Raw genomic sequence first — 20,324 nt, forward strand, 5'->3', positions numbered from 1 at the left:
AAACAATGGTTAACAATGGACAACAATGGTTTACAATAGTAAACCATGGTTTACTTGAGTAAACACTTGTAAAATATGATAAACTATGGTAGACCATAGTAAACTATGGTAAATAGTGTAAAACAGTTGCAGACTTTAGTAACTAATGGTAAATAACAGTTCTCGCAGAATGCTATTTTGCAAGCGTAAAGACTGTTCAACAACTGAACTTTCCTTAAAAATCTTGCCTTTATACCCGTTGTGAGTCTCTAATTTCAGTAGCTTAGTCATTTAAAGGCCCATTGTTTTTCAGAAAGACAAGGAGCCTACAAAAAATTTTAAAGTTGTGAAAAGAATAAATGAAAGCAAAGCTACCAACAAACAGATAATACCATCGGAATTTCTTATTGGGTATTAATGTGATTGAAAAAAATAGACTTTTCATGGTTTCAGAATTATATAAAACAATACAGAAACACAATAGAATCAATCAGCTAGAGATTGCGAAACTATAACAAAAAAAGGCATCACTTGAACTTCTCTGGAAACGTACCCATAACAACTTCTATTGTGAAAGGACGCCAGTTTTATGACTCTATGCAAGTCCGCCGAAAGCAAAATGTTCAGGGTCATATTTCTAACAGTGAAACAGGTCAAGAAAACAAAGAAGCAGGTTGCCTCGACAATAAAAATTTCGGCAGATACTAGTTTGCTAGCTAGACTTTTTTCGCAGTTGTTCATGCAATATCCCGAGAGAGCGTTAATCGAAAACTGATGCTTCAAGCAACATAGCTATTATAAATCTATACCATACAAATGACTTGAGAGGACCACACAGAGATGGTACTTGAGCACAACATTTCATATAGCAGGTATAGTATATTCTACATTCATGTCTTCACAGTGTATTTTATGTTCAATAAAAACCAAATTTAAAATAATCTTTATAGCATATTTTTAAATACAAAAATTGACTTTGTACAAATAAAATCAATAAAAACGAATTTGAATTAAATTTATTGCCAACCCACGTTTAACAGGTAAACTTATTTAATCGACTAGATCTTTCGTTCACGCCAACTCAATCTAAGCTTTGAAGCAATTTCGAACTAAAAACCCTCTTGAAGAAACTTTTCATTGCAAATAAACGATGTTTTAGGCACTGTAACAAAAATTAGCAACATAACCAATCATAACCTGGTGTATTTGAAGAAAACTTGCTGATAAAGTGCTTTCAAATATTATGAAATTTCAACAAAGAAAAGAAGTAGCTAGATGGGGCCGTGACCACTGATCAGAATGTGACTCACACTATGTGGCTCCACTGGGAAGCGAACTTCATTTATCAAAAATGAAATATTTACAATTACAAATTTCAATTGGATTTTTTCAAAAAAATCTTGTAAGTATGCAAAATAATCAATGTTGATTCTCAATTGAAACATCATTTATTCAATTGATGCCTTTTAAACATCATTTAAATATCAATTGAAAAAGAGAAGAAATTTGGAAGAAAATAAAAAAGGCTATAACTATAAAGAAATCAAATAATTAAAGGGGAAATAAGCTACTTTGCAATTTTTCAGCTATCTCCTGACATTAATGACGCTGATTTGGAAGTGTAGTGAGTCAATAATTCTACGGAGGCCATGTGAATCATATGCGAATTTCAATAAAACAGTGAGCAATGCTGTCCTGCCAGGCCCTTTTCTTGAGAAGTTTTCATTCGTACGAGAGGAAGAATGCAAAGAAAGATGTATTAAAAACAGCAAATGCAACTCTGTTAATTTCAGACTAAATGGTGAAAATACATGTCAGCTTAGTACGGTGTCGGTCATTGATGGCCAAGACCACGTAAAACTGATACCGAAATATGGCTGGAACTTTCTCACAAGCGACTATCAAAGTACACTTGTAAGTAGAAGACATTTTTATCTCACCTATTGCTTTATTTTGATGGTTTGAACTATGAACATAAAAGATAACAACGAAAACAAAACAACCAAAGTCAAACTATTACACTGTCCGATTTTTTTAATAACTTGTAGAAAAATTTTCGCTAAACAATTATAACTGTTCATAACAATTGTTAGCAACTGCAACATTCGACAACTCGAGAAAATGTTAAATCCCTTGAAGTTTCAACTTCCCAGCATTGACTGTCCATGAACAAAACTGAAGATTCTTTTACCAAGGAGTTTAATTTTGCCATTACTTCTTTTTACCTGTAAAGGTTGGCCATACATGCCACAAACTAAAGCCATGCATGGAAACTGATGTATGTCTTGACAATTGCAATTGTCCCGGCTACACTTGTCACAGATGTACCTCGGCAGATGTGTCAAAGTGCTTACTTAGCACTGGTAAGACAAATATACAGCAAACACACTCGAATTGATACTATTAACGATGGCAAAAATACATATCACTTCTCTGTAAGCACCGATTAAGTAAGCTTTGCTTTGAGCAAAAAAGGCAAATATTCACTCGCAAAACAGGAATTTTGGCTTATTGAAGACCTATGAAAACATCCTGTCAATGTATTAGAAATTGGAATAATAAAATGCTACGAAAAACGCACAAATTTATAAAGCTAGGAAAGCTCCATTACATGGTTAAATCGGTATACAAATCTTTAAACAGGAGAGTTTCAGTAAGAGTCTTTTTAACCTTCAGTAAGATATAGAAGATGTTAGGGCTATCATATTTAGGCACTGGCGAAAAACAAATGAAAGAGAAATTGTTTAGTAAAATGACTAGAAAATCTTCGTGTTGAGAATTCTCTTCTTTGTTTATAAGCTTACACTTCATCAAAAGCGATGACAAATATTGATAAAAGCCAATTGTTGAAACAAAAATGTAAATTGATTTGCGTAAAAAATCGAAACAAAATGTTTATTTTCATATAAGTAGCACATTTTCCTTCATTTCCATTTCAGTGCAGCCAGATTGTGGTAGTTTACGCAAAGCTGCATCGAGAAAAAACGGCATTTACTCACTTCAAATTGATGGACTGCGTCCGACCGTCATCAAAGTTTACTGTGATATGGAGACAGACGACAAAGGATGGACAGTTATTCAAAGACGAATGGACAACACAAATTTTGATCGTTTGTGGGATGATTACAAAAGAGGCTTTGGGGACATGTCCGGTAGTTTTTGGCTCGGGCTTGATAACATCCATGCTCTTACGTCACGAAACCAATCAATGTTGCGAGTTGAAGTGGTTCATGAGCAGAACTCAAGCCACTTACTCTTTGCAGAATACTCTTTTTTCTACGTCGGTAACGAGGCCTCGAACTATGTACTCAATGTAGGTGGTTTTCAAAGAAAAAGTACACTTCCAGACGCATTAACAAGCAATTCATGGGGAGGTAGACTTAATCACAATATGCAGCTGTTTTCAACAAAAGACAGAGAAAATGATCCCGAGCCGATTTCCAATTGCGCTGAAGTCTACAAAGGTGGCTGGTGGTTTAATGAATGTTATTATGCACATTTAAACGGATTGTTTTATGATTCTTCAATTAACATAGACTGCAAAGATTGGAAAATATCTGGAAGGTATGTAACATGGGAGGGTTTAGGCGAGTGTTTTGGAGGGATTCTTCATATTGAAATGAAAATTAGAAATGAATATAACAATTGAAGTTGAAATAATAGAAAATAGTAATTAAAGAATATAAATAATCAATAAATTTAAAGTGAAATGTTCGCTTCTTAAAAATGGTACTGATAAATTTGAAATTATTGTTCAAAGACGACGCGGTAAAAAATTGCAATTATTCTGGAACGCATATATACATATACATTATGTACAAGGAACATTTCAGTAAATCATCATCTCCTGAAGAGTGAGTTAATCACGAAACAGGCTTGTAGAGATAGAGCATGTAGTCTTATTTTCTTCTACCCTATGCTATATATTATATACATATACATTATCTACGTGCCATAAGAAACGGGTATTTTTATCTACTACCAGTCTGTCCAGTGAAACTCTTGAGCTTCAAAACCCACAACTTAACGAGGAAGAATCAATATTGTCGTGGTGACCAGTTGGTGCTGCCACGAGCCTGTCTCGTCTCGTGACATTTGATACTCCTCAACAAATCTGGATGTTAAGGAGGATCAAAATTTTTAATGAAACGATACTTCCCTTCCCTCAGCAACAAAAATAAATTGTCACATTCAAATGTTGAGTTAATAAAAACAAATTAATAAAAAAACACAAACGAAAAACAAAAACAACTCAAAACCCTTAAACCTCCAGCCTGGCCCTTTGAAGTCCTTGGGCATTTTACGATGGCATCAATTTCCAAAGAAAAATCATCTATCATCTTGGCAACATTTTCACCACTCACAAATCTACATAAGTGCTGGTTTTACCAAAATTTACGTAAAAAGAAAGATTCGGTTATAACATGCTATTTGTCAGTTTTTTCAATTTAATTCCTGTAATCCATATCTTTAAATGAAAAAATTTTGGTGGTATAAAACTCTGGTTTCCCTTTTTCGATCCACAACTGGGTATATATTTCCAAGCTTGATAACTCGACCCATATTCTGAAGCTTACATCCTGAAAAGTGTCGGACGAAAAGCTTAAGGATGTTGGAAAATGGTTTAATTTTTGGAAGCCATTTGAAAATATAATTAAAAAAATACTCTACATGATGCGATAACCAGACAGAACTTCCATCTAACCGCCCATTCAGCAGAACTGTGTGCACGTTGGCAGTCGTAAAATTATTGACATCAAAGCAGTACCAACCGCAACATTGAAAAGCAAATTTCAACTTGACTGGGATTGTGCATGTGAGAAATCTTTTATGAAATGCTTTGTGAAATCCCAAATGTCCTTTTGTGAAAGAAAGCTGTCTTGTTGAGCCCGCTTTGCGAAATAGAACTATTTTAAAACCGTCTGCTAAATGAAGCACGCCAAACGGTAGGGGCGCTGAATAAGGCCGTCTGCTGGATTGTATGAATATTACAATGAAAAATATGATAATAAACAGTAAGGATAAAGCCATTATGCCGGAGCCAAGTACTTGTAAACCTGACTTTGCTTTCAAATTTTGGATTTCTGATCTTTTACTGCTTTGCTCCTGGTCGTTTTGCGCTGTTCCTGTCTACTGTGAAATGCACATGGACGATAGACACGGAAAAATTTCATATAGTTGTCTGTATACAGAGAAATAAACTACGTGGTCTGACCTTATTTAGTATTACCTACGTTTGGCTGAAGAGGCCAGTCTGAGTCTCGGATCCATTCCAAACATATAAATTAACTCAAATAACGACAAAAACAACTATAAAATATAAATAATAATGACTGAATATGAATAATAGGGAAGTTTGCAGGACCCTTAGCGAAAAGGAAAGGTCAAGAGCGACAGACAGGCTAAGATTAGGTCCTGCCTGGCACACGTGGAAGGGACCTGACGCGTTTGTTTATGATATGCAAGTGGCAAGAAAATGTATAAGACAGTGGTTCAGCATTTTCCCAGCATGGGGTGGAGGGTCCGATAATGAGAATGAAAATAAGGAAGCTAGAAATATTTTGACAGAAACATGAAAGATCTGCTGGCCATTTTGGAAACAACACTGATCGTTTTGTGACAAAATAAACCGAGCATGCAGCTCCTCTATATCGAAAACCATATCATTCTTTTATAACACAAGCATCATAGGAGAATTTCGCTGATCGTTTTTGTGAAACTCGGTCACGAAAATTAAGAGCTTGACTTTTACAATCTACAAAACTTAGAAATAAAAACAGAAACTTCCGTTTCCCTTAAAGAAAATACAGTTCCAAAACTCCGTCTAAATTCCATGCTTTGTTGTCAAAGTTATTGCACTTAAGAAAGGAAAGGAACTGAATCGAAAGTCCATTTTGTAGAAATTCCATCGGAAGTTCGATCAGCATGAGACTCGGAATTACACCAAAGCCAGAGCCCCTCTCCTTTGCGGCATCGAGCTCAGTATAGCAGAGCGGTTGACAGAAATCTATTTACAAGAAAGTCACTCACCTTGGAAAGGACTTTGCTGAAATCCTCTAGAAGGTTAGTGCACCGAATGTCACAATCATAATTGAGATACAATTCTGGGACAAGATATGGAACATGGAACAGCTAGAAGGACAGAAAGGAACATTAACCAATCAATAATATAGCGAAGTGAAGGTTAACAACACATTCTTTGCATGCATTATCAGTTATTAATAAATTCTATACGATTGGCTAGTGAAACAACGGTATACCCTTTCTCTGTATTCTTATTTTGGTAAAGATATGACCATTTTATGCATTCTAAAACAAGCCTTTATGTTTTGGAACTACAATGCCTGCCAAAAGTCTTACATGCTAAAATTTCGCATAAGTTCATTAGCGTCCCCCTCTCCCCTTGAAACAATGTTGAATAACAACAGTTTCAAAGCTTGAAATTCATCCAATGTTACTTTATCAGCTAGGGCAAGTAATAGGCTAAACAACCAACTTTGCTTGGGGAAGAGGGGAGATATTTTTGTATCTTACGGCCGGAAACTTTTATTTCATTAAAATCTTACATTGACCGCAGGGTGTTCCAAGAACCTTTGTCAAGGATTATAGAATATTCATTTTTCTCCACGATTCAATATTTCCTGAACAGTTCTTAAAATGGCACGTTGTCTCTGAACCATTTAACGTTGTTTCCCTTTTTCTCAGATTTCACGGAAAAGAGGAGAACAATTGAGTAGAGTAAATGGGCTATTAGGAACGATTTGGTCGTTCTTTCTCTCAGTTTCGCTGTGACAAACAGCAATTGGCTAGCTAAAGTCGGTGGGGAAAGCGTCAAATCCTTGTGAATGGAGTTTCTCTTCTGATTATTTCCTATTTAGGGGTGACGCACTAGCAATCAACTGTAACAGATTTCAACAATGGTCTGGCAAAGGTGTTTAGGATGTATAATGTAAAAAACAGTGGAAAAAGCCAAAAAGGGGAGCTGTCTGTCAGAATTCTTTCAAAATTTAACCTTAAACTAGATTATTTAACATTTACGAAAACAGAAAGACTTGAGCATGCTTTACACTGCAAATAATTATCTGTCAGTTGAAATAGATATAAATAGGACAAATTTGCACAAAAAGCTGTATTTCATCAGATGATAAATAGGACAAATTTGCAAAAATAATAAAATAAGATAAGACAAGATAGGATAAGATAGGATAAGAAGGGATAAGATACGACAAGATAGGATAAAAAAGGATAAGATAGGAAAAGATAGGATAAGATAAGATAGGATAAGATAATAATAAAATAAGAGAAGAAAAGACCAGATAAGACGAGATAAGATCAGATAATATAAATAAGATAAGATAAAGAATTGTTTAATATACAAATCAGCATAGTCTTAGAGAAGTATATACCTGGTTAATGTACTCCAAAGTCATCTCTCTCTTTTCATATGGTATGTTCGTATGCTCTAGTGTCATTATGTCCATCAGTTTCATAAAAAACATCTAAAAAAAGTTACATGAAAGATAATCACACAAATCTTATCAAAGCTACAAGGTATTTTCTTATCGAAGGAACCGTGACGAGTTTCAAATTTATGTAGACTCCATTTAAAGCTACCCCGCTTCAAGTGGTTACTGTCAAATAACATTTCATCCCAAATATCGCAAAGTATTTCGTCCCAAGTATTGGTTTTCGTTCTGTTTACAGTGACACTCCGCCTACAGTGATACTCCTACAGTCACAGCTTTTTAAGCAACAATTTGGAGTAACAAAAAGTCTAACTGCAACATACACATCAGGATATCATAGCTTATCTAAATTTTGAAGGCAGAGGGTTCTCGGTGGTCAGCCTACATGAACTCGTTTTAAAACGAGCTGATGAACTATATAGTGTCAGCGATTTCTTGACAAAAGTCTGTGCCATAATCTCGAAGTAAATATCAACTTTATAATTAGAAACTGGTGCCATTTCAACTGAAGTAATTTTACTTTAAAATACAAAACAAATCAACTTAAAAAGGTTGCTCTACAGTTAATATAAAAAAAGGTTAAAAACTGGCACCTGACAAAATACCAAGCTTAATGGGACTATTCGACTGAGCAATCATAGATTACTTTAAGCACAATTTGAGATTTTCTGTTGTTTCAAATCTAAGGAGCGCTTGATATAGCTTTTCAAGTTTGACAGGAACTAAGTTCCATTTACACTCAATTTATAAACTTCCATTCACACAAAATTTTCAGTTCTACCCAATGTTGATCTAGAGTTAAAGAGGGTTATTTGAGCAAAGAATAACTTTATCAGAGCAAAAATGTAAGAAGTAAGAAATACCTCAACTTGGTACTTCAAGTGTGGCCGCAAGGCTTCTATCATGAGGAAACAGACTCTCATGGCCAAAGAGAATAAAACGTGAATATCACATTGCAGCAGCTGAAACAAGAATCATCCATTTTCAGATGCATAAAAAGAACAACCTTTGGCTAGATAAAAATACTTAAGCAACAATCGACAGTGACGGAAAGTTTTAAATATCAACCAAATTCTTATCATTGACAAATGTTCAGAAAGAAACTGAAAAGTTTCAGAGTTAAAATAGATCCGCACCGGGACAGTTAACAGAGTATTGAAATCCACAAAAATATCCAGAAGAAATTTATGTTTACTTTTATAAACGAAGATAAAACAATGAGTGTTTAATAAGGGAACTGATTAGCTTTGCCGAAAATAGCAATTAATTGTGTGATTGCATTATTCTTGCTGTTGTAGTTCGTAGAAGGGGGTCGAAGAGATCCAGTTCTAGCTCTTCAAACAAAGCGTATTATACTGTTTACAAAAACTATGCTAAGAGCTTTGCCAAGAAATATGCCAGTATATTTGCTTGCATAATGTGGCAAGTTAGGTTACAAAGCGAGATACGAAGGTAAGGCTTTATAACATAATTCTGCCGTTAGTCTTAAATGTTAAACTTGACTCTTTTGCCAAGCAGTAAGCAAATTCATCTTTTTAAAGGAATCAACGGATATTGGCTTACCTACGCATCTATGAACAGGCAATCAATCAAGATAGAGCCCCTCTTTTTACTAGACTTGGCATTCAATTGTGTCCTTCAATTTTAATTTAAACAGAATGGAACTTGGAACTATTATTAGAAAAATTGGACAATTGGACATCATAAAAAATGAATCAATCATTTTAGCATAAAAACATACAGCAAAGAGGTTTCTGCAAGTTTCATCCTTCACTTGATTCATCAATGACGTAAATTGCCCAATATGACTAGCACCAGATTCCAATGCCACCGTCAATAATGAGAGTCCAATATGTATCATTGTGTTTGAATTGTGCCTGAAAGTAAGCTAATAGCTACAAATGTGCAAAGATATTTAAGTATTAAGCTACACTGGAGGTAACTGCCACATTTCACCTACTTTGCTCAAAGTACCCTGGGTACCATAACCCCAGTGAAACTGATAGTCGCACTAATCTTTCCCCGAACAATTATTTCACTGAAGCTCTGGCACTAAGGGTATGCTGAAAGATGCGCCCAAAACGAAACGGGGACGTCATATAGTTACAGCCAGGAAATTAAAAAACTTCTCCTCTCTACACGGTATTGAAACAGTTTTATAGTCGCTTCCCATACTGCTCGATTCAAGAAAATACTCCAAAAGTGCTATTTTGTGAACATCAGTGTTATTTTAAAGAGATTACAAAGCAATACTGTAAATGGGGTTAAGGTATCCACACTAACAGGTTGCTACAAAAATGAAAACGGCATATACCTCAATTTGGAATAAAAATTTTAAACAACTTACAGCTTCAGTCAAAAGTTTTGATGGACTTAGTATTTTTTTAAAAACTTGGCATTGATTTTATGTAAAACCAGAATTTTGAGGGGCGACTGCCCTCCTCGCCCCAAGGTGTTCGCCACTGCTTTCAATCCCCAAAGCTTCTCAAAATATCTTTATGTGTCGAAATTTAAGAAAATGATTCTTCAACGACGTGATTACGTGCACAATGATCCCTTTCTATAACGAATACTAAAAGTTATAAAAACTAACGCTTATCTGACCCTGCCACTTGAAATCATATAAACTGAAATCTGCCCCTTAACGTAATAAAATGAGTAAAATTGTTCTAAATTGCTGCATCTGCGACATAAGTTTTCGCATCGACGTAATTTTAGAGGCGTGGGTGGCTACTTGTAATTATTGAGAGATAACTAGATTTTACGTACCGGTCATGTGGGTTGATAAGGGTCGTCAAAAAGCGAAGAAGCTCTTTTACGCATGGTAGGCCATATGGAACCAGTGCTGGCTGTCCTGAAAAAATACAACGTAGCGTATAGAGCGGTGATCATAATCGGCAAAAAACAAACAGACGATATGTAATCTCTGAGTTAGGTTAACAAAATTTGCTCAGTATAATCTAGAGTATGCGATCGAGTACTGAATAATATCCCCTCCACGCATCGATCGTTGAAACATTTCCCTGATAACTTTTATTTTAACCCTCTCCTGAAAACTTTTATTTCAACTCTCTATTTTAGTAATTCTCGAAAAATTGAGATGATTCTGAACACAATTTTATCATAGTTCTTTCTAAACAAATATACTGACATCAACTTATTTATTTGACTCTCCTTTGCTTTGCCTTAGCTTATTTTTGTAATACTGCTAACTGTCTGTTCCCACAAATCTTGTGTTTTCCATTTTCTAATTTTTCCATTTTACTTTTCTGCCATCAAATGGGACCAACGAAATAAATACCCCCCCCCCCCTCCAATTTTCAACCCCGATAATTATTACATTGGACCATCCCCAGCTCCCCAGTTATTCCTAAGTCAAACATTTAATCATCAATTTAAATCAAATTAGAAGCTATTTTCTAGGGATAACTCTTTGCTTTCTATATATACACATCAAAATGTAAAGGCAAAAAGGAAAAACAAACAAGGCTTCCGGCGAACTGTAAAAAGAGCTATAAAATAGCGATATTGCATTCGATACCTTCTTTCTGTTGCTGCTGTGGCATGAAACGAACCCCTTGTTGGTTCACATACTCTTCTTGGCCTTCAGGCTCAAACTCATCAGCACTGTGACTGCTTTCCTCCGTATGACTAGCAACATCTTTGACAGGTTGACATTCTTCTTGTGTCTCTTCATTCTCCTAGAATAGCAAAACAATATTGAGCAAATACCACAAATGAGAAGGTTCTCTCTACCATGATAACCCATTCACCTTTTTGAAACAGGAAGTGGGCAATGGACTAACTTATACAAGATAAATTTCACATAACACTTCCAAGATAGTAATTTAATACCATTGATGTATCAAAATCGATATTCAAATGCATATAATATATTTTACACAGATAGCAATGTTTTCTTAGTCGAAAATATTGCGGGTTCCGTCAATATCAATCTGCGAAATTTCTATTTGAAAGATATGATGGATACACTATAAAAGCGATTATTAAGCAACAACAAGGCCCAAGGACCTATTGCAGACCTGGCTTTCCTGTGGATCCTCCTCGGTTTTCAGTTCGTCAAGCCTAACAGAATCCAAGCTCCTCGCGTCATCATCTGGGTATTGCAATGAAATAACACCTCCGGTAACAAGACCTGATGTGTCTGATGATTTCAATTCAAGGGTCTGCGCAACCTCAACGTCACGTTCAACGACAACATTTGGATTCATACTCAAATCTTGGAATGTTTCCAGGTCTTCAGCATCAATCAGTAAAACATCTGACCCTTTGGCACCTTCCTCGCATGCCCCTAAAATCAAATTTTTTGACTCTTCCGGTGAAGTGCATTTTGTTTCTAAAATATTGTCCTTTTCTTTATCCTCAACTTTGTCTAGATCTTTTTCCTTTTTCTCTAAATCTGATCTTTCCGCTTCTTTATTCGCAAGCTCAGTCGAGCAATCCTCATCGTTTCCAATAGGCTCCCTACTTTCACTACACGTTTCTTCAGAAACTGAAACATCACTTATAATCTGGATTGAATCTAGAGTTGAACTTAAAACGGATTCCTTGGATTCTTCATTTATCGTTGAATCACGAGTATAGTCACTTTCTACATTATCACCTTTGCTTACATCGATAACAGCTCGCTCAATGTTTGAACTGACTGCATCATCAGGACATTTCGCTGCACCTTGCTCATGCTCTGACTGCTGCACTAATGGAGATTTTTTTGAGGAAATTTTGCCAGATGATTTCTCAGAAACGTCCACATCCTTGCGCGAAGTCCGCTTTGGCAGAGGAGACGGTTTTTTGCTAGATCTCCTTGTCCCCGATAACGCTCCTGACCTTTTGAACATCTGATGAAAGACGGTCAATCCGTTAAAAATTGCTTTAAGATAAAGAATGCAAAAGATCTTATAAACGATAAAGATTACATATGATGCCACAAGATTAAACGAATACTTAAAAAATAAGGTCACTTTTCAAGCAAAAATAAATCGTATTCCAGTTATGAGAATATTTCAAAAAAGGAAGGAATCAAAAATTAGCTTTCTTGTGCTATAAAAATTTAATCTGGTCACCCAGCAAAATAATCTCACAAATCAAAGCGTTGTCCGCTCTTGTAAAAAACTACTATACACATGTGAAAGGCAGTACGTCGCGCCGTCCATTAATTTGTCAAAACAAAGAACAAAATTTCGATTTCAGTGAATTTTCATTTCTTAACATTGGAGGTCTCTTACTTGGTACTGATCAGTTATACTAAACTGTTACGCTTCTCAAACTTCCAGGACCCCCGAAATTCAACAAACAATTGCCAAATTCAACAAACAATTGCCAAATTCAACCAACAATTGACAAATTCAACAAACAATTGCCAAATTCAACAAACAATTGACAAATTCAACAAACAATTGACAAATTCAACAAACAATTGCCAAATTCAACAAACAATTGCCAAATTCAACAAACAATTGCCAAATTCAACAAACAATTGCCAAATTCAACAAACAATTGCCAATGTACAGAACAACACACTGCCATGAAAGCCGCACCTTAACTCTCACCCAAAACTTAACGTATGATATTATCATCCAAAAATTTATAGATAAATTATATACCTTTCGAATGTGTGGGGAAGAACTTCCCTTTATGTCTTCTTTGAATTGAGGTAACCTGCAGATAAAAAATATAGAGAAATCAGTGTTGTTTAAAAAATGTGGAAAGAATGTCAAGAAAAAGAGTCATCTTGTCTTGGTTACAATTTTCAGAATCAATCAACTAGATATTGTTGGAAAATCGATCAAAATCATATGCAATGGTTCAGGGATCTCCAACTTTCATGACTCAAAGTGACCTATTAGCATCGTATCAGGACTACAAATTGAACACATTGAGCAGAAACGCAGATAGGCAGTGTAAACAGTGAAGAGATTTTGTTTTCAATACATATATACACCAGTCCATGTCACACTTCAGTGTTTTCTTCAAGCCAAACATGGCAGCCACAAAACTTGTTATTCTGACTATCTGTCTTATATTCTTTAAAATAACGACAAATGAATCTTAAATGATACTCCCTATCTAATCATCTTAGAAAACAATAAAAGTGTGTTCCTCGATTCGAACATCTAGTTTATACCAGTAGTTATACGAATACAAAAACTGGCTAATAAGGAACAAGAGATTTTCTGAACACATGACAACTGCTACCCGCATTCAACTGTTATGAGTTGTAGATGAAGAACATCAATGAACGAACCTTGTGAAAAGCAGCTGCACCATGTCAATCAAAGTCTGTTCGGCAGTCCTACGTAGTAACTCTGGAAAAGTAACTGGTCGTTGAGCATAGGTCGCAAACGAAGTGAAAGTTTACAGTCTTGGCACAACATATAGTCTAAGTCTAGTCACAGCATGGAGAAGAAGAAAAAATCTATGGCTTTCATTATTTAGCCATGAATCAAAACAAAAGAAACTGAAAAAGTTTTGATCAAATCAAGGTAAAAATCCTTGTATGGTCTGACACCTCGAGGTTGTTGCAAAAAGTATTAACACTGACAAAGACATCAATTCAGCAGTAAGTAAAAAGGTTACTCAAAGTGGCAGGCTTTACATACTATTCAATCAACAATCATTGCCAAAATATTGCAGCTCTACAGCCCCCTTCCTAAACAGTTTTGGATAATCTTACGTTAATGCTTTAGAAACATGCTTTTTAACGTTAAATATAGTAATTCAATCGAATATGAATAAAAATTTGCTGACCAACAATGCTTAGGGATGAGGAGGAAATGGCACTTATGTCTTATGTATTGTTCTAGTGTATAGGTGGAACGGAAAGGCAGAAACAGTATCATAGGGAGCTTGCTATTTTCCAAAGGTTTTGGGCTGGAGGGAGACAGTTGGAGGAAATATTCTAACATCTTCGAGGAAAACAAAAAACATAGACGGTTCCTCTGCAGTCATTGTACATATCATTGCATCTACAAAATATTAATGATGAAAGCGTACCACTTAGGCGCATCTCAAAGCAGATTCTAAAGCAAGACTGCATTATTTCACAAACAGATTCATTCGTCATATGAACACCAACAGAACTCAACAGCAATGTTCGGAGAACCTAGAATAAAAGCAATTTATAAAAATTACATATTTTGCTTGATTTAACTTTAAATCTACTTCAATACTAATTGGATTACCAAGATTACATCAACAATAACATGATTACCAAGACAAAAAACAGAGGTTGACTAATTAGAAGAAGGCCCCTTCCGTTTCAGCTTGTTTACAATTATCTACAAAAAAGTCTCATTGAAATAAATTACTTAAGGTCCCAATCCCGATAAAATGAACTCTGGAGGAAACTAGAAAATAGTTCGTATATCGAAAGTTCGTTAAACCGAGGGCCTTTTTTTAGTTTTTTTTGCAGGACACATCGCAAACGGTTTGTAATGGCCTGCTTTATCTGGCTTTCAAACGCCAGGAACTGTTACCGATCCAGGGTAGTTTTAGATAGACCAGGCACTTTTGAGTCAGCCGAGAAATTTTCTATCTTCTCCTTGATTGGAGGATAAAATAAAACAGCATGATTCGTCTAGTATTAGAAACAAAACTGATCCTAAAGAGAACAGCCACCTCAGTCTTGCAGATCTTAAAGTACAACTAAAACATGCGATTCCGCTATCGGGTAGCATTAACTGGAAAACCCAGATTGTGCAAAAAAACTATAATGGCGAATGTTTCAAATTATTGGTAAAGCCCGATCGTCATTCCATGAAGCAGTTTTGGAATCTATCTACATAAGCACGAAACAACCGCTAGTGTGTAGACAGAAGGAGTTTGTTTTCACATTAGGACTCCATTGGTAACTTTCTCTATAGGCAAGCAGCACTGATTGGGCAACCTCAACAGTCATGTGCTTGCTTTTGATCTATGTTCTGACGTTCTAAACTCAGAGGAGTGTCAGACGAACAGCTTTAGTTTACTCAAATTTTTTCAAAGCCATTTTCAAGTTTTGTACAACCAAAAGATTGTTGAAAATAATTGTCAAGAAATTACACTTTTTGCTGGCAGACCATTTTACCACAAAAAGGAATTTTCAAAGGTGACTAAAAATGCTCACAGTGTTATGTTCTTATGTGATGTTTCATCTACTAGTTATGCAAAGAACATTTTCAACGACTTTAAATCAAGATAAACAAAATTTTCATCTAGAAATAATAGCTTGTAAAACATGCAGGTAGAATTTGCAGCAAACTTGCTAATTGAAAATTGATTATCTTCTGCCTCATAGCTTTGTGTTTGTTATTGTCTATCATTTAAGATAGATAGCTCTTCATTCATTGAGCATAGCAAGGAAGAATCATTATTCCTTGCGAGAATTGAAGCAGAAACATGTTATAACATAAGGGAATATCAAGATTTAATTAAGATTTGCGGTATACCTGCAAAATTTTCATTAAAACTACTTCATCACTGCTAGGATCAGTGCCAACAAATCTTGCGTGTGTTACTGCATCTGCCAAATTTTCAACTCCTGAGCTTGAGTTTTCAGCAATAGGATCTTATGGGAAGAGAAGAAAGAACTACAGAAGGATGGCGATAAAAAGAAAATATGAGTTTGTTACTGTAAGTTTCAAAGATTTGCAAGTGGTTAAAAGCAATAGCTGCAGATTACATAGATTTTGAATACCTAATTAATCAAATGACCAAGAAAGAATGATAATTGTTGAAGCTAGATATTTCTTCAGTATTCCAGAATATGATAATACTTAAAGTAAATAAACAGATATAAAATTGACTACCCTACACATCTATAAATAGACAACCAATCATGATAGAATTCCCTAGACATTCCATGTTAGTATTTTGAATGGAATTTTGAATTATTTTTAGAATTGCCTCCACTACTTCTATTTAATGGATGTACTTACCAATTAAGCCATAGCAAAGAAATTTGTTCACTGAAGACAAGGCAACTCCAGTTATGGGGCCAGCAGTATCTTCAGACCGAATAACTTCCAAGAATGGTCCAAGATATACATTGGCATCAAGTTCAGACAAATCTGAAAACAAAAGTTCCCATTATTTAGTGAAGAAATGCAGCTCTAGAAATGCAGCATTTTGCAAAAGAAATGCAGGTTGAAAAAGGTCAAATACCGTATTCTCACTTGTATCCAGGGCTGCCCTCTCTAATATTACTGCCTCTCTAATATTCCCACCTATTGAATATCCCCGCCCTTGATATATACTTTTAATTATTTTTTATATATAATTTTTAAACATTCAGCCTGGTATGTTGTCGTTCTCATTTGACAACTGCAAGGGTGAATAATGTTTCAACCAACAACAATTGGAACACTCTTTGCAATTTACATGCAAAGTTGCTGTCCAAAAACACAAGAGAACCAGTTGAAAATTTAAGGCTTCTTTCTGAAAGCACATTAAAAAATTAACCCCACCTCTCTAATAATCCCCCTCTCTAATAATCCAGCATTTAATTGGGAGATTTAATCAATTAAACCCACAGCAGGAATACAAGAGAGAATACGGTATCTGGCTCATGCACGTGATCTATCTATCATTCATACTATTAAAACTCTGCCTTTTGTTAATCATAGGGTTCTACTTTCTCAGCAAAATGTCAGAAAAAAATGACCTATCTTGTGCAGGCTACTGATTTTACAGAGGGTCCCATTTCCATTGGAAATATTAAAAATATGCTAAATAAATTTCTTCTGAGATTATAGAACCTTGGATCATGAAAAGTCATACAAGGAAGTGTTTTCTGTAGGCTGCCCACATCACATTCATGACATACAAGACTGGTTCTTTTGAGAGCAAAATTTTTAGCTGAGGTCTGTTTTTAAGGCACCCATAATAATGAATTTAGCTTTCCTTAACCATGTCTAGAGAGAATAGGATCTGCATGACCAACTATGGTGACTAGAACAAAGCTTACAGCTGGCTAAAAATAAACTGTTTTAGCTTACCAGTGACACTGTGTAAAGTCTCTTTTAATTGTGCAAAACTGTTTAGCAGTGGATCATGTTCCTCATCCTGAACAAAAAAACATACATATAAATATGTATTTATATATACCAAGAAAGCTCTAGAATGATTGACAAATTGTGAGCTTCATTGCCTCCCTGAAATAATAAGGAACAAGGCCTGTACAAAGCTGTTGTCATGCAAATTTGCAGAGAATGACAAACTCAACTGCTGGAATTTTACTCTGCAATCTTATCTTCAAATGTGTCAAACTGTTGAGATAGTTATCTAGCTGGAAGCTTTATTATTTGGGTTATAAATTATTTGGTTTGTACACAGTGTGCATTCCATGTACACTTATTAACAAAAGTATACAGATGGTCACCTCAAAGAACATGTGGTTAACCCTTTGCTAAAAAAACAACAAAGAAAATGGGTGGAATATAACGAGATTGCTGGTTGAGATTTTCAATTGCAATTTTACCCAATTGTAAAATTTTATGAAATATATTTAATTTGTGAGATATATTTAATAAATTGTAAGAAACAGACTTTTTTAGACAAAAACGATTTGCTTTATCTCATATTTTGTCGAATGACCTCCAGGAATCTGGCAGCCATCATTTGCACTGAAACTCTGTGAATTAATTTTGCAATGAAATATCTCCAGATACAGTAGGAAATCTCAAGAAAATTCTAAAAGAATTTTTGGTCTTAGAAGATTTCAAGATTATTGAAAGTTATTGAAAGACCATGAAGTTATTATTTTTGAAATTTTTGTCACAATTGCAACATAGCTAGGTTTATTATCTTGCTTAGAAGTTAAATGGTCTTTGCAAAGAATCATTATATACTTGGACAAAATATTCAGCATTGATTGACTTCGCACACAATGCCAGTTTGCAGATGCCATTAGGCCCAAACAATAGTCTGCCTGCCCTGGCTTACCATTCTTTCAATTTTAGTTAGCATTTTTAACTTATTGTTCTTGTAAACAACATGTATTGTAGACTTGCTGCAACTAAACGTTCTTGTAGTTTTAGCAAAGAAATGACTCGCTAGACCCAAATATTTTATTGCTTCTCATTCTCTTTCTGGTCGCTTATGTGTTTTCGGTATATAAACTGAAACATTGATATTTTCAATTTCTCCCTGACCTTTTTGTTACTTTTCTATCATAGAAAGGTAGGAAATAAATTGAATTTGTTAGGAATTGCATGCATTTTTGCTGAAGCCATTTCTAGAAACCCACCAAAACAGCAAGATTTGTTCAATCAATGCTAGAATGCTAGTTTTGGAGCTGCCATTTTGTTATTCATCATCCTAATACTTTTATCATGTAAGTGTACATTGGCGTAAAGACTTGTGAATGTAGTCATGTCCCATGTCTGAGTACCTACTTATTCATGATTATTTTTGGTTTATTGGAGAGTACTTGATTCTTTTTTGGCATAGAAAAATAAAATGGTTGGCATTAAATCATGACTTCGATGAAATACCTTCCACAGTGATGAATTAATGGTTACACTTTATCAGTAGTTGGCCAGCAGATATGTGGCTTTAAGCCAAGTACTCAAGCGGTTGTGAAACAGAAATATTAACTTTGGTAAAAAAATCAAAACAGGCCAAGTCTTATGCCAGTAAACAACCTTGGGGGACATGCCCATTCTGGAATCTCCAGCATTATACACAGGTTTTTCCCCAGGGTCTTTAGGATCAGTTTGTAGCATATATCAAAGTTTGCAAACTTAGACATACAAGCAACAATCTTTAGCTATACATATCATAAAATATATTAACTTCAACCATACAAGAACCAATGTTAAACATTTCATTGCTGAAACTTCTGATAGTGATACGATGTCAATTAACACTGAACATTCCAAAAGACTCAAAGAAATTGAATATTTAAATGATGTGCAATTATTATTTGTCTCCTGTGTAATTTTACAAAATGTTGTACTACCTGATTACGTTAGGCTTATTTGCTTCATAAAACCTTAACTTAATTAAACCAAAAGATAACTTTATGAATGAATCATTTCTGGTTCTTCTGGATATTTTACAAATAAAATTTAACTTGACATAATAAAAAGGACTACTTTACAAAAACACTTATTGGTAATCAAAATTGCACTGGCTCTAAAATTATACAAAATTATAATTGTTTATTTTATTGAAAATGAGGAGCTATGGCCTATATGGTATCAACGGTCGGTATAGGTAAACTGTATAGGTAAACTGTACAGGTATAGTTCAACTACAAAATCTTATAAAAATTTCACCTGATGATAATGACCTCCTGACCATCTGTTACTTCGTCTTAGTGCAGCAACGACATGATTTAGCTCTCCTTGAACAATATAAACACCATTCCTCAACACCATTTCGCCCAGTAATCTTGTATTTCAAATGAAATACGACCAAATTCTCACCGCAATACGGCAACCGGTACTCCTCCCTAGGAGAATTTGCAAACGTTAGTGAATACCAGATGCAAAACCTGCATCTATATCGAAGCTTCAAACTTTGAAAACATAACAATTTTCCTCTTGGGTTTCTCCCGACGTACCTACATCATTCATATTGACCGTCATCATTATCAATGTGGCAATGGTGCCTGCAGAACAACGTGTCAGCGGGTGTAGCAACTCGTTTCGGCGGTGCCTCGATGCTATGAACGATTTGACAGCATAGCATACATTCAAAAGAAATGATAATAACCAGGGAAAACCTTGATGCTTGGCAATTATTTTGGCAATAGTTTCGTGTTGTAGCAAAATCTAGATTTTTCTGTAGGTTACAGTTTTTCTCGCAACAATTCAACTCTTTCATATTCCTTATCGACCACGAAGTCACATTTATAATCAAAAGTAACGGCCAGTT

The 20,324-nt window shown here is 35.1% G+C and overlaps 2 protein-coding genes across 2 annotated transcripts in view; one reads left to right on the forward strand and one right to left on the reverse strand.

Moving 5' to 3' along the window:
• LOC135689884 (Golgi-specific brefeldin A-resistance guanine nucleotide exchange factor 1) overlaps positions 1–20,067 on the reverse strand; it is a 41,815-nt gene extending 21,748 nt beyond the window's left edge. The window contains exons 1-14 of the mRNA XM_089108687.1: positions 19,724–20,067; positions 17,441–17,507; positions 16,382–16,513; positions 15,893–16,011; positions 14,460–14,568; positions 13,711–13,771; positions 13,070–13,124; positions 11,489–12,304; positions 10,987–11,146; positions 10,215–10,299; positions 9,187–9,322; positions 8,309–8,407; positions 7,386–7,478; positions 6,010–6,111 (exon numbers count right to left, since the gene is read on the reverse strand). Of these exons, the coding sequence (XP_088964813.1) occupies positions 6,010–6,111; positions 7,386–7,478; positions 8,309–8,407; positions 9,187–9,322; positions 10,215–10,299; positions 10,987–11,146; positions 11,489–12,304; positions 13,070–13,124; positions 13,711–13,771; positions 14,460–14,568; positions 15,893–16,011; positions 16,382–16,513; positions 17,441–17,507; positions 19,724–19,825 (2,136 nt within the window). The 5' untranslated portion in view covers positions 19,826–20,067. The remainder of the gene's footprint in view (positions 1–6,009; positions 6,112–7,385; positions 7,479–8,308; positions 8,408–9,186; positions 9,323–10,214; positions 10,300–10,986; positions 11,147–11,488; positions 12,305–13,069; positions 13,125–13,710; positions 13,772–14,459; positions 14,569–15,892; positions 16,012–16,381; positions 16,514–17,440; positions 17,508–19,723) is intronic.
• LOC135689960 (fibrinogen-like protein A) lies at positions 3–3,888 on the forward strand. The gene is made up of 4 exons (XM_065207329.2): positions 3–851; positions 1,566–1,893; positions 2,213–2,342; positions 2,919–3,888. The coding sequence occupies exons 1-4, from the start codon at positions 820–822 to the stop codon at positions 3,626–3,628; spliced, it is 1,200 nt and encodes a 399-aa protein (XP_065063401.1). The 5' UTR covers positions 3–819; the 3' UTR covers positions 3,629–3,888.
• Positions 20,068–20,324: the final 257 nt, after the last annotated feature.

This window comes from Rhopilema esculentum, chromosome 5 (assembly GCF_057945365.1).
Source record: "Rhopilema esculentum isolate cy_ngs chromosome 5, ASM5794536v1, whole genome shotgun sequence".
Taxonomy (NCBI): domain Eukaryota; kingdom Metazoa; phylum Cnidaria; class Scyphozoa; order Rhizostomeae; family Rhizostomatidae; genus Rhopilema; species Rhopilema esculentum.

Excerpts from the sequence above, each read along its gene's own strand:
- LOC135689960 (XM_065207329.2), top strand. The coding sequence starts at position 820 with ATGGTACTTGAGCACAACATTTCATATAGCAG. Across the intron at positions 852-1,565 it reads CACAACATTTCATATAGCAG|CTATCTCCTGACATTAATGA; the intron begins GTATAGTATATT and ends GCAATTTTTCAG. Across the intron at positions 1,894-2,212 it reads GCGACTATCAAAGTACACTT|GTTGGCCATACATGCCACAA; the intron begins GTAAGTAGAAGA and ends TTACCTGTAAAG.